Source organism: Tiliqua scincoides, chromosome 10, assembly GCF_035046505.1.
Source record: "Tiliqua scincoides isolate rTilSci1 chromosome 10, rTilSci1.hap2, whole genome shotgun sequence".
Taxonomy (NCBI): domain Eukaryota; kingdom Metazoa; phylum Chordata; class Lepidosauria; order Squamata; family Scincidae; genus Tiliqua; species Tiliqua scincoides.
The window spans coordinates 24397650-24411620 of record NC_089830.1 but is presented as its reverse complement, the minus strand read 5'-3'; the positions used below and the strand labels follow the sequence as shown (position 1 = coordinate 24411620).

At 50.3% G+C, this 13971-nt stretch overlaps 2 protein-coding genes across 2 annotated transcripts; both read right to left on the bottom strand.

Annotated features, from left to right (window-relative positions):
- Positions 1 to 1084: 1084 nt before the first annotated feature.
- LOC136661080 (C-X-C chemokine receptor type 3-2-like) lies at positions 1085 to 2824 on the bottom strand. Its single transcript, XM_066638099.1, has 2 exons — positions 2789 to 2824; positions 1085 to 2125 (listed from the first exon to the last, which is right to left on the bottom strand). Exons 1-2 carry the CDS (start codon positions 2822 to 2824, stop codon positions 1085 to 1087), a joined length of 1077 nt encoding a protein of 358 aa, XP_066494196.1.
- Positions 2825 to 4714: 1890 nt separating this feature from the next.
- LOC136661078 (C-X-C chemokine receptor type 3-like) lies at positions 4715 to 7217 on the bottom strand. Its single transcript, XM_066638098.1, has 2 exons — positions 7155 to 7217; positions 4715 to 5806 (listed from the first exon to the last, which is right to left on the bottom strand). Exons 1-2 carry the CDS (start codon positions 7215 to 7217, stop codon positions 4715 to 4717), a joined length of 1155 nt encoding a protein of 384 aa, XP_066494195.1.
- Positions 7218 to 13971: the final 6754 nt, after the last annotated feature.

Sequence of the window (13971 nt, the reverse complement as noted above, 5' to 3'; positions counted from 1 at the left end):
CTTCATATTTGGGTTCACACTAGAATGGACAGCATGCTTTGTGCACCAACATGAACTCCTGCAGCAGCTGTAGCCCCACAGCTGGGCCTCTGAGCTCCTATACACTCCTTCATGGTTATGGGATCCACAAGCCAGAGAGCTACAGCAGCAGACCTGTTCCATCCCAGATTTGACAGTGTGTTAAGGAGGGCCAAGGATGCATTCCTGGGCCCGGTGTGTATGAGTTGCAGCTGCAGTGGTATTGCATGCCCACATTTGTGCCCCCAGCATCATGCGCAGGCAGTGAATTCAGGCGAGATAGGAAAATGTCAGATCCCAGGAACTTTCCAGGTCCCTTCCTTTGACTCCTGGACCCCCTTCTGATCCTGGGTCTGGGTACAAATTACCCCCTTTACCCCCTCTCCTAGTCCCTGGCATTAGCCGATTCATTTACTTGTTCAACTTTGCTTGTCCCAGAATTTGGAATGCCTCGGTGCTGGATTTTTGTGCGTGCAAATCTCATAACCACATTCATGCTCTGTTGTTTCTACACAGATCTAAGTCGAAAGAAATCACAGGTGTTTTTGTGAATGGACACTTTTAGAAGTGCTGAAAGACAGACCTCTTTTTCCACTGGTTTTTATTTTTTGGCTGTCCTCCTGATAATATTTATGATTTATTTACATGACCTTCACTTTCTCTCTCTGTCGGTCACTATCACTCGCCCTCAGTGCTATAGTTGCATAACTAAAACTGATAAGCTATACAGCAGGGCAACGTTGCCCTGTCTACTATAGGCTCCCTGGTTGGTTGGGATCACACCCACGTGAACTATTCTAGGGAGAAGAAAGGATCAGTAGCTGACATGGAAATGGAACAGAAGCAGAACCAGCAGACTTACAATACACTTTAAGAAAAAAAAGTGAGTATTCACTCTAAGTGTTGTGCAGGAAACACCTGGATGTTAAATCCCCACAATTTTTTTTACCCCCACAATTGAAATCTGTGGAGAATATTCAGTACAGCCCTAAGACAGCTCTTGAAGCTCCAGTTCCTTGGCAAAGCAATGGGGAAATCTTCTTGAGACGCTTTTGGCCAGTAGTTTTCACAACATGATGGAGAAATCTGCAGCCCGGGCGGTGCTGACTTCTGTGGCCAGGCTGTGGTCCTGGCTGGAGAGGCTCTGCCTCTGTTCCTCACTCCTGTCCCAACGGTGGAACAATCTGGAAAGCTCCCTTCGGAACTTGATCCCCGCAAAGGCATAGACCAAGGGGTTGAGGCAGGAGTGGAGCAGGCCCAGGCTTTCCGTGAAGAGCAAGCCAAAGTCCAGCACCTTTTCCCGTGCACAGTCTCGTTCCAAGTGGCCCAGGCGCTGCAAGCTGTCCACCAGGAGGAAGCCTTGGAAGGGAGCCCAGCAGAGGATAAAGAGGACCAAGATCAGCAGCAGGAGATGCACGGCTGAGTTCTTGCAGAACAGCCGGGCTTGGCACAGCCGGGCAAAAATGCGGCAGTAGCAGTACACCATCACCAGGAGGGGCAGCAAGAAGCCCAGGGTGAAGGAGGTAAAGCGCAGTCCAAGACGCCATGAGTTTGCCTCCTTGGGACTGAATCCCCGGTGACAGAGCTGTGCTTTCGCCTGGGAGAAGTGGGCCACTGTGCGGAAGTGCAGCTCCACGGCAGACAAGCCAAAGCAGATCCCCCACAGCACAGCGGAGACCAGCAACATGTGAGAGAGCCTCCAGCGGTGCTGCAGCGGCACGGCGTGGACGATCATGAAGTAGCGCTCAATGCTGATGCAAGCCAGGAGGAAGACAGTGCTGTAGCTGTTCATGGTGGAGAGGGCCCCTAGCAGCTTGCAGAGAAGTTCTCCAAAGACCCAGCCCTGGGTGAACTGCGTGGCCCAGAAGGGGAGAGTTAAGATGAGCAGGAGGTCAGCCGTGGCCAACTGGAAGAGGAAACAGTCGGCAAAGTGCCAGGGGCACCGGTGCCTTCCCAAGACGGCCAGCACCAGCCCATTGCCGACCAGTCCCACCACAAAGGCCAAGGACAAAATGGCCGGCCCAAAGTAGCGTGCAAAGGCTCCGACCTCCTCTCGAGTGCAGGGGATTGTTCTAGGGTTAATGTCTGGGTAGCTCCCAGTGGGAAACTGGGAAGGAGAGAGAGCGTGTTAGTGGGGGTTCCTCAGGAGAAGCTGTCCCTTATCAGGTGGCCAGAATGGGATGGGGAGCAGTAGATGGGGAGGCTCAGGCCCCAGGGCAGAGGGATCAGACCCCACTGGGCCACAGATCCTGCAACTGGGATTGGCTGGGAGTATAGTGGGCTTGCCTGATCAGCAGGCTCCACACCTGCAAATTTAATCAATCACGGATTGAAAATGTTTTCTAAAAGGTTTCACATGCCCTGCTGTAGCAACCATCACCTGGCACCTGCCCATTTAAGCAAATGCAGGCCGTTTAGGTATGCTTTGAGCAATGGACACTGTGCGCAAATCGACACAATTTACTTCAATTTATGCAATTTCCACAAATTTATGCCGTTTTGTCAGCATGACTTCCGTGAACTTCTGCAGCTGATGTTCATGTCTGCCGCTGAACAGCTGATTTGGGGTTCCCAGAGCCACCATGGCTACAGAGGGCCCACCGTATTGGCTTATTTTTTGACAGAATCCATGCGTGTGTGAGAGAGACTATCACCAATGCGTGTCATCCTGCTTTTGAAAGTGTTGGCGCAGGACCAATTAGGCTGAAGAACGACAGACTCCCTGACTGTGTGGAGGTCCTGGGGGGTTGACAGGGTGAGCATCACATACCTCATAGGTGTCATCATCCCAGAATGAGATGTTCATGTTGGCTCTGGTCGCTGTCGTTCCTTGGAATGGCCAGGTTGTGGGGCAGGGAATCCACTCTCACCTTCCTGCTCCTTTAGCCCCACCCCTGACCCCAAATACGGAAAGTGAAGTCCCTGTTCTGCAGCACTGCAAACACTGACGGTGCGCAGTGAAAAGAGGGGAAACTCTGAACTCTCCACAATGTTGGGAAACAGCCCAGGAAGGGGAAGTAGTGATCACATGGACTGAGAGTTATTGCCCGTGTTACCTTTCCCTCTACTTGTAGGACCGTTAATTCCTGGCAGTGTTGGGGGAAAGTTAACTCTGCTTAATTTCTGTAGCCAGGGTTCCTTGAGCCCAGTTCTGTAAACCTGCCCCTCCATATGTCCATCACTGTGGCAGAAATTCAACAGATGACTGTTCCCAGTAGCCAAGGCCAGCCCATTCATGAAACAACGGATTCCTGGGTGACACACACCTCTGTCTGCCCACAGACAGAGAACTAGGGGGTGATCTGGGAGAGACTGGACTGGGAGCCAAGAGGAAGAGCTGGAAGCTAACATGCTTAGGACACCAGTGTAGATTGCAGGTGTGTGTGCCACCTACCAAGCTCAAACCAGTGTTTCTTTGTATGTAAACCAAACTTAACAACGACACCTTGTGCCTTCAGTGATTTCTCCTGCAAGGGAAGTCCCAACCCTAGCACTACTTTGCCCCTGGAACGTCTCGCCACTTGGTGAAATGGGCATGAGCACCCAACAATGTTGCATATTCGGTCTTTGTCACTTACTTGGACATCTGTAGTATCTGACATAGTCCACAAGATGGCAGAAGGATCTTTACTCCCTTTCTCTGAACTTTTTTTTTTTAATGTGTGGTTTTTCTAGCCTGCTCTCTTTACCTGCCTGTCGCACAATCCACCAAGTGCTCCCATCTCTCCAGGCAAATCTCACTAGCCTCCCCCCCCCCCCACACACACACACAAACAAGCAGCCCATGTGATCAATCTTGCAAATTTTAATGCACTTTCAGATGTAAAAAAATAATGCAAACATTTCTGCACACCTTTGGAAATTAGGATTCCCCAGAAAGCACTGAAAGTCTACTGGAAATAAACACATAACATTACAGCTGCATTTCTTGATCGAGTCGACATCCTTCAGGCTGCAGGCAGCCGTGCTGGTTTTTCACATGACTCACAGGAGCAAAATCATGGTTCCCTCACTGCAGCCTCTTGAACACGAGTCAAGAGGGCAAGTGCTTAAGGCACCCACAGATTCTGTTTGTTAAGGACATCAGGACAAAAGAAGAACCCTACAAGATGAAACAAAAGATTCAGGGTAACCTTTTCCCAGTGGTGAATATCCCTGAGCTCACAGGACAGTGGAGACACCAGCCCTCTCCTATTGCCGGGGCCAAGGTTGATCTCAAAGCCTGCCTTCATCCCTGCTTGTGGACTTCCCAGGGGCAGCTGGAGGGGGGAATATGGGAAACAGGATGCTGGACCGGATGGAACCCCTGTGGCCTGCTCTCATGTTCTCTCATGTTCTCATGTTCTCTTGGTTGTCCGCAGTACAATCATTCAAAGGGTTAATGTGATTATCATTAAGAATATTTAACTCTTTCCAATTCCTCACAGTGTATATACACAACCCATGATTGGTACTAGTAAAGAGGTTCGTGTAAAGCCTATGGTGTAAACACCTCATACTTGTAAAGAGGTGTTTGAAAAACCTGCCAAACCTGCTTGACCAGAATTGAAGATGGTACCAGAGAAATAGGTGTGGACACCCAGGGATGAAAGACATTCAACTCTCTGAGAAACAATTGACTGACTCACTCCAGCACTTGATCGATGGAATTCTTGGGCGGTGGCAGTCAGGTTCTGCAGGGTGCCCACAGAGCTGACTAGAGTCCTGTGTAGGAGGCTTCAGTACTCTCGGACCATGTCGAGTCTCTCCGGTGGCTCAGCAACCTGGAGTGTCGCTTCAGGAACTCTTGACTCACGCAGCCCATGTGCTGAAGGAGTTCGAGGAACCGGTTCCGGAACTTGATGCCGACAAAGGCATAGAGTATGGGGTTGAGGCAACAGTGCAAGAAGCCCAGACTGGTGGTGATGGCCTCAGCGATTGCGAGCTGGGACTCCCGCTCACAGTCCTCCTCCAGGACTTTGAGGTCAATCAGGATGCCCACAAACTGAACCAAGTAGTAGGGCGTCCAGCAGAGGAAGAAGACGGCCACCACGGCGAAAATGACTTTCAGGGCTTTGTGCTTCTGGAAGCCTTTGGAGTGTAGCAGAGTGAGGATGACACAGATGTAGCAGAAGCCCATGGCCACCAGGGGAAGGAAGAATGCCACCACCTGGTTGAAAATGCTCAGGCCAATCTTCCACACCTTGGCGGAGTGCGAGACAAAAATGAGGGAGCAGGAGGTGAGGTTCTGGCGGGAATGGTACTCGGTGTTCAGGAAGATGAAATCCGGCACGGTCAATAGAATGCAGAGGACCCAAACAGCCAAGGAAGCCAGGAGGACCAGAGAGGACTTCCTGCGGTTGTACATGCGGATGACGCACACAATGGAGAGGTAGCGGTCGATGCTGATGCAGACCAGGAAGAAGATGCTGGCGTAGAAGTTGATCTTGAAAATGCCGCCGACCACCTTGCAGAGGAAGCCCTGAAAGATCCAGCCATGCACAGCCTGGGTGACCCAGAAAGGGAGCGTCACCACTAGCAAGATGTCGGCCAGGGCCAGGTTGAAGATGAACACGTCCGTCCCAGGCAGGGACTCCTTGGCTCTCAACAGGACCACCAAGACCATGATGTTGCCCCATAACCCCAAGAGGAAGATCAGGATGTAGAAGATGGGCAGAAAGACCTTCTCAAAGGCCTGGATTGTGTAGATGTTGCAGGGTGAGGAGCAGTCTCCGTAGCTGCTGTTGTTGTAGTAGTCATAGCTGGTGTTCTCAAGGTCGATTTTGTCCAAGGTCCAGATGCCTTCAGACTGTTGCAGGAAAGAAGACAGAGAGTTATAGCTACTGTTGCTGTCACAGAGCCAAAGTTGTGGAGGGGGCAATGGGAAAAGGAGGTAGGCCCCCCACTTGAGCTCAACTTCCCTGGTGATCACACAACCACTCAGAAATGGGGTGGAGCACAAGCGCAATCACAGGGAGGCTGAGTGCTCACTGCCACAAGCTCTAGTTTAGTCTAGTCTCTCCCTGTATCATAACAGGTGTACCTGAGGCTATTTTCCATTGGAGCAGGACAGGACAGGTGTCTTCTTCCCCTGCCTCCCCTGACCACATGTCCCAGCTAGGTGGGGGATTTCTCTGCACTCCCACACCCCACCTCCACTGTTGCTCTTCCCAGCTGGCAGCTCTGCTCTCTCAATACTCTTAGTCCAATATGGAAGGGCAGAGGGTGGGGCCGTGATGGAGCAGTGGTTGCTCTAGCCAACCACTTCCCCTTGTTCCGGTCCCTTCCTGGACAGGTGTCCAGGGATCAGAGAGAGCAGGGCCAGACCAAGACCTCCTGGTGTGCCAAATGTTGCCCCCCCCTTACCCAATGATACGACAGCCTTCCACTCGGCAGTCCTCTATCTCAGCACTTTCCTCCCATCCACATTTTCTCTTCCTCTCTGCCCCTCTTTTCCAATCCACGAAGGAGGAGCAGTGCGGGCAAGTTGGCAGACAGAAATGGGTGTCCCCACCGGTTTGCTGCCTGAGGTGACTACCTCAGTTGGCCTCATGGATGGGCCAGCACTGGGAGGAAGGAACTGGAGCCCAGTGTGCGTCAAAAGAACCTTGGGGCCAGCCTGCAGCAGTGGTGGGGCAGGCAATGGGTGTCATGGTCACCCCCCAGGAGCAAATGAGACACACAGGAGGTGCAGAAGTTGAACACGGGGGTGGGGGGGAGAAGGCATGGACAAATGGGGTGGAGAGCTAGGATGAGAACTCATTGCAAGTTTTTGAGGGGCGTCAAGCCAACCCATAGAAGACAAATGGATCTTCTCAAGGGCTTTCTGCAGGATCTGAAACGTGGCACAGAAATGTCACATGCAGAGATATTCAGAGTGAATTTCAGGATTCCTTCCCCAGAGGAAACATCTGAGAACTGGAGGGGAAACCAAGTCAGTTTCTATGAGATACGTGACTGTTCTCAAGGGAGCTCGGCCCAGGAAGGGCAGGAGCCTTGAAAAGCAGCCGGGAAATTCTGTCCATAAAACAGAACGCAGTTTTGAGTCAAAAGAGCATTGGCATATTCATTGTGTGCATGTGCTGCAAAGCCCCTGCACACGCGCACTCAGGGGCCAAGTGCCTGAGCGCCACAGCCCCAATTCATCACCAGCTCACTTGCTCCTGCCCCAGAGACTGTGGGATGCGTGTCCCAGGGCCGCCAAAGTGGGACAGTGTCATGGGTGATTTTGCACAGTGGAAACCTTGGCGGCTGCAGCTGTGCTCCGATCCCTGGTTCACTGGGCAACCCCTTGGCTCTGTCCTAGATCGCGGATACAGGCTCCAACCACAACATCTACCCACATTGACCACAGGAGCCAGCAGAACACCCTCTGCTGGTTCTGTGCCTGCTGGGCTTCCCTTCCAGGACTCACTCCTTCCCTCGGGCCCACAAAGCAAATGGTGTCGGCACTCTTCATTCGGAGAACGGAAGCGAGAAAGGGGCATGCATGTGTTTAAAAGCACCTCTTCCTGTGGTGGGACACACACCTGCTTCATGGGTCTCGCTTTTCTAGCCAAGGTGGTTTTGTAGGCTTATTAAAAGTGATACGGCACCTTCTCCCCTGGATACGTAAGCTCACCTCCCAATCAACTCTGCTCACCATTTTTTCGGGTTCCTCACGTTGCTTCACTAACTTATTGGGCCCAAGAAAGTAAGAGCAGCCTTGCTGGATCAGACCAAGGGCCCATCAACCCAGCATCTTGTTTCCAACAGTGGACAGCTGGAGTCGACTGGGACATGCACAAGCAGGGTGTGAGGAAGACACTTTCCCCTGTGGTTTGTTCCCAGCATTGGGTATTCCAAGCCAAGCCACCTCCAACCTCTATGCTTCTGTTGGGCCACCACGGCGGAGAACCACCAAAGGCTTTTCTGGGCCATGCTATTGACCTCTATCCTCATAAAGCCATCTAAGTCAAGAGCACCTTGTGGTAGCAGACTCCGTTAAGTCTACTAGAGGCTCACATCTCAGCTAGGACATTCCAGCACACAAGCCCTTCTGCTGCTTGGGCAGCCAAGGGAGCACCTATCTGCTTCATGCCATACTCTTGTCTGTCTCTCACGGCCTGTCCATTTGTTTCTCCCTCCTTGCTCATCTGTGGCCACCCAGCTTCTCTTCTCTCTCCACCCTCCATCCATTGCTCTTTCTCTAGCTGGTCTACTTCTTGCCCACCTCTGTCTCATCTGCTTCTCTCCTACTTCTGCCTGTCTCTTCTCACCTTTTCATCTGCCTCTCTTTCTCCTCTCTTTCTGCTGTCACTCTCCCTCCCTCCCCCCTCCCTCCCTCCCCCTTATTGCTCATCTTTCCATCGATAGCCTCCTTCTTCCTCTTTCACTTCTCTCGCCATCTTCCTGCCCATCTCTTCACCACCCACCACCTCCCCCTCAGTCCTTCTCTTCCTCCCTCACGACTTTCTTTCTAGAGACTCTCTCTCCCCCTCGCCTCTTTGCTGATGCAGGCACTGCTTGTAACAGGTCAATAGAATACTGCACCTTTCAAGAAATGATGATTCCTTTCACTTGGCCCAAGTTTTGGCTTGCTGGGGGCACTGGGGGTCCCCTCATGGCACCAGTCACCTGCCCCCTGATGACACACTGAGCACTCAGTCCTGAGAGCTCAGGGGTGAACCCAGGTGGCCCTCTGATGGGCTTAGACCCTCTACTGCTGCCCAACCTGGCCGACACCCCTACCAAGTGTACCACTGATCAGCTTCAGGGAGTGACCTTGACTTCTAGTATAGACCAGAGAAGGCACTGGAATAAAAGGAACCAGCATACCCAGCACTGGTGCTTGAGATGGCAACCAAATACTGTCCTCCCCTTACCCAGAAGTGTGCCATTCACTTGCTCCGCCACTCCTCCTCCCATGCCCTGGCTCCAAAAAGGAAGAGGGGGGAAATAGAGCCAAAGAAGAGTTTGGAGGAGAGGAGAGTGGTAGCCTAGAGGGTCTCCAACACTCTAGCCCACCACACTTCCTCTTTGTGCTCTCCCCTGCAACCATTTCATGCCAGGGAGAAAAAGCTGAGGAGGTGGGTGGATGGGGGTTGCCAATCTGCCACTTGAGTTGACCTCATGGACAGGCTGTCCTGGAGCGGGCACAACTCAGGTAACTTGCCTTTAGCGCTGCAATGTCAGCTGTCTTTAAAATGTTTCATTGTCTTCCTCTCAGCCTGAACATTTACTGCAATGTCTTCATCATCCTCTCTCTCTCTCTCTCTCTCTCTCTCTCTCTCTCTCTCTCTCTCTCTCTCACTCACTCACTCACTCACTCACTCACCCACTACAGCAAATGAATCAGCTTTAAGTTCTAGCTGAGAAATAGAAAATTTCCACCCATGGAACCTTCTTCCAGGAAATGTTTCAGATGTTCTTCTATGTTGACCAATGGCTCTACCAAGTAATTAGGAAGGCTCTACCCAGTAATTAAGTTGCACAGCCTCCCAGAGCACATCTTGTCTTGGTGGCTACCAGCAAACCAAAATGAAATCTCAATGAGTTTGGCCTGGCACCAGATGATTATGTTTTATCTTCTCCCATCCCTCTTGCGACTAGAAAAAAAAAAAAGATTTGATAGAGCAATAGAATGAATGGAGACACCGAATGGGACCCGCATCGGAGTCGAGCAAGTCACACCTGCCCTGGGTAACTTTTAAATGTTTTGAATACTTTGCCTAAAACAAAGTGGGAGAAGAAAAGGCTGTGATGATCAAATATTTAAATAGGGGAGATCTGTGCTGCCAGAATCACAGGGTGGAAGGCAAGGTAGAAAGGGGTATTTTCCAGCTCCATCGCCTGGCTTTCCTGGCTTCTCCTCCCTGGCCTGACCATGTCTGTGTGCAGAGGGAAAGTGCTAGCCCTTGGCGGTGATTCTGTGCTCCATGTGCTGCTAAACCTTCTGTGCATGTCCAGGGTGGGCCAGAACTTGGGCTTAGGTTCTGGAGACCTGAGCGCTGCCCACCAGATGCATGACACCAAGCAGGGTGGATGGACTACAACTAAAATGGCACCCTTTTTTTTTTTTTTAAACCAACAATCTCCGCACTGAAGTGCGGAAAGTGGGATGCGGCTCTACATCTAGCGTAGCAATGGCTGAGGAGCACTAAAAACTCAACACCGAAAGCGAGCCTGGGCAACCCACAAGAGCTGCGGCCCCAAAGTCATTAATCTTTGCCCCAGAACTCCTTGCCCCAGGATGCGGTGATGGCGCATGGCCTTTAAAAGGGGATTGGACAGATGGCTGGAGGGAAAGTTCATCTCATGGTACACGTACAAGCTGTGAGGGGTATGAGCAAACTCCTGGTTCTAGACGTAGGTTATCTCTGAACGCCAGATGCAAGGGAGTAGCAACAGGATACGTCTCTTGCTGTCTTGTGTGCTCACTGAGGCGTCTGATGGGCCTCTGTGAGATACAGGAAGCTGGACTGGATGGGACTTGGGCCTGATCCAGCAGGGCTCTTCTTATGTCCTTATCCAGCTGCACACATGCAGTCTTCCTTGAGAAACAGCAATGACTTTGCCACTTGGCTGTTTGTCATGCAGGTGCACAGGGGGAGATGAAATCAAGCCCCTCTGCCCCTCCCTGATCACCAGGTGTGACTGTCACTTTTTTGAGGGAGGTTCTGTACGGTTCTGGGGAAACCACTGCTTGTTCCTCATCCAGGTGGGGTTACGTGTGTAAATTTACAGGTGTGCATGTTTCTCTCCGCAGTCCAGCTGCTCGATGCGGGACCTGTCACTGGCTAGCTCACCCTCCAAGATCTGCATTAGAGACATAGCCCTTCTCCTCTCTTCTGTCTTTTGCACATAATTTATGCGCTCCATTATTTGGCTGCATGCCAGCCAGTACACAACCTTTCCTCATACAGGAAAGAGTGTGAGTTTATGCCATTTAGGGCACAATCCTAGTCAACTTTCCAGCACTGACTTTGCTGCAATGCAGCCCCCAAGGTAAGGTAACAAGCATGCCCTTATCTTGAGGAGGCCTCCTTGACTGCCCCCCCCCCCACAAAGGATGCAGTGCACGCCACATTGGCACAGCTATGTCAGCGCTGGAAAGTTGGTTAAGATTGTGCCCTTAGTGGCATCCAACCAACATTACCCCATCAGTGTCATCCCAAGGTGATAATGCTCTTTTCTTTTTTCTTAGTGTTAGTCTACTAAAAAACAGTCTCTGGAACAATCTGTCGTGTTTTAAAACACACAAACTTTAAACTATAGCCATGGGCAAAACAATCGACATCCACTTCGCGCACACACACACAGACACACAAATCACTTGCCAACTGCATTTATTCCAACATCAAAGTCCTGAATGATCAACAGTCTCACAACCATAGTAACACACACACAGAGTGTAGCTAATCTACACCTGAGATGCATCTGTTGACATGATAACCACTGAATGCTGACCAGCCCAGTGTGTGTCTCAGGCACAGTGGAGACCTCTATCTAAAACATGTGGACTTGGATTTATCCTGCAAGACTGCAATCCTAAGTACATTGGCTTGGGGGTAAGCCCCGCGGGCCTCAGTAGGTCTTACTCCCAAGGTCTTAATGCACTGCTGCAGGTTTTCTCCAAAATTACAGAGGACAAGTTTGATCCAATCTGGATTGATGAGCTTCCTATTTTTGATGCAATTCGAGTCAATGGAGTTGAATTTTCCCAAAATGTGCACAGCATTTTGAGAATTGAGGGTTGGAGTTTTTTGGGTTTTTTTAAGCTTAATGCAGCCTAATTCTAATCTTCACGCCATCCAAAGTAGAAGCAACCCACTGGCAGACACAAAACAGGAGTAGTTTACTCTTAGTCTCTAAGGAGAAGAGGATATGAAAGTAAGTTATTTTTTCTGCTGACCATTATTCAGCTCAAAAAATTGTTTGGACAATTTCCTTCTGAATCAAACAAATGGAGGCCACGATTAGATGCACATTTATCTTGTAGAAAGCACCACTGAACACAGGGGACTTAATTCTGATTAAATGTACATAGGGCCACATTGTGGAGTTGCAGTGCTTGGCTCCCTTCAGAAGTGCAATCTACACACCCAAGAATCTAGAATAAGTAACACAATTTAAAGCACCACTTTGGTGCTAACCTCCTGTTACCCCCATCTCACCCTGAAGCCTCATACGTCTGTCTTCAATCAAGAATATAACCACAGGTGGAAACTCACCATTGCTGGGGGCTCACCAGATTCCACGCAAGACGAAAGAGATGTGGTGAAGAGGTTCTTGAGCGTGTGTAAGCTTTGATTGAGGCTGGAGGGTTCTCTCGCTATATCCCATCCACTGAGCAGCAGGCAGGAAATTCTGGTGTCATCAGAGTCAAGAATGCACGCTGCAGCACACACCTAAGTATATTTTGCATCCATATCTTGAAAGCACAAACCTGGTCTCTTCTTCGAACTGAGTTGATAAGGTCCAGCCCTGGAACACAGGGGAAAATAAGGAAGATGAGTGTCTCTGATCAAGTGAGAGAGGTGAAAAGCGGTGTGCCCCAAGGATCTGTCCTGGGACCGGTGCTTTTCAACCTCTTCATAAATGACCTGGAGACAGGGTTGAGCAGTGAAGTGGCTAAGTTTGCAGACGACACCAAACTTTTCCGAGTGGTAAAGACCAGAAGTGATTGTGAGGAGCTCCAGAAGGATCTCTCCAGACTGGCAGAATGGGCAGCAAAATGGCAGATGCGCTTCAATGTCAGTAAGTGTAAAGTCATGCACATTGGGGCAAAAAATCAAAACTTTAGATATAGGCTGATGGGTTCTGAGCTGTCTGTGACAGATCAGGAGAGAGATCTTGGGGTGGTGGTGGACAGGTCGATGAAAGTGTCGACCCAATGTGCGGCGGCAGTGAAGAAGGTCAATTCTATGCTTGGGATCATTAGGAAGGGTATTGAGAACAAAACGGTTAGTATTATAATGCCGTTGTACAAATCGATGGTAAGGCCACACCTGGAGTATTGTGTCCAGTTCTGGTCGCCACATCTCAAAAAAGACATAGTGGAAATGGAAAAGGTGCAAAAGAGAGCGACTAAGATGATTACGGGGCTGGGGCACCTTCCTTATGAGGAAAGGCTACGGCGTTTGGGCCTCTTCAGCCTAGAAAAGAGACGCTTGAGGGGGGACATGATTGAGACATACAAAATTATGCAGGGGATGGACAGAGTGGATAGGGAGATGCTCTTTACACTCTCACATAATACCAGAACCAGGGGACATCCACTAAAATTGAGTGTTGGGCGGGTTAGGACAGACAAAAGAAAATATTTCTTTACTCAGCGCGTGGTCGGTCTGTGGAACTCCTTGCCACAGGATGTGGTGCTGGCGTCTAGCCTAGACGCCTTTAAAAGGGGATTGGACGAGTTTCTGGAGGAAAAATCCATTATGGGGTACAAGCCATGATGTGTATGCGCAACCTCCTGATTTTAGGAATGGGTTAAGTCAGAATGCCAGATGTAGGGGAGAGCACCAGGATGAGGTCTCTTGTTATCTGGTGTGCTCCCTGGGGCATTTGGTGGGCCGCTGTGAGATACAGGAAGCTGGACTAGATGGGCCTATGGCCTGATCCAGTGGGGCTGTTCTTATGTTCTTATGTTATGTTCTTAAGTGCAGGGAGAATTTCCTGTTCCCTTCCTGATGAGTGACTGTGCTCAGACCATGTGCTCAGCATCTCTGGGGTTAGTGGGTCGTGGATATTGGGGCAAGAGGTCACCACTGCAGGCGGCTTGAAATCAGTCATTGAGCTTGTATGAAACATAAATTCCAGATCTGGTTACAGAAATCAAAAGGGATACAGAAACTGGTAGAAACATTCTCAGTTTGCATACTATTTGATACCAGGACAAACTGCTTCATCATAATGAAATTAAGGGTTGCCAACTGTTTTTACTGACTCTGCTCCCCCACTTTTAGTATTGGGTACTAAATACTACAAAGG

Coding starts and splice junctions, on each gene's coding strand:
- LOC136661078 (XM_066638098.1), bottom strand. CDS start 7,217: ATGACACTGTCCCACTTTGGCGGCCCTGGGACACGCATCCCACAGTCT. Junction 5,807..7,154: donor AGTCTCTGGGGCAGGAGCAA/GTGAGCTGGTGA, acceptor TTCCTGCAACAG/TCTGAAGGCATCTGGACCTT.
- LOC136661080 (XM_066638099.1), bottom strand. CDS start 2,824: ATGAACATCTCATTCTGGGATGATGACACCTATGAG. Junction 2,126..2,788: donor GGGATGATGACACCTATGAG/GTATGTGATGCT, acceptor TCTCCTTCCCAG/TTTCCCACTGGGAGCTACCC.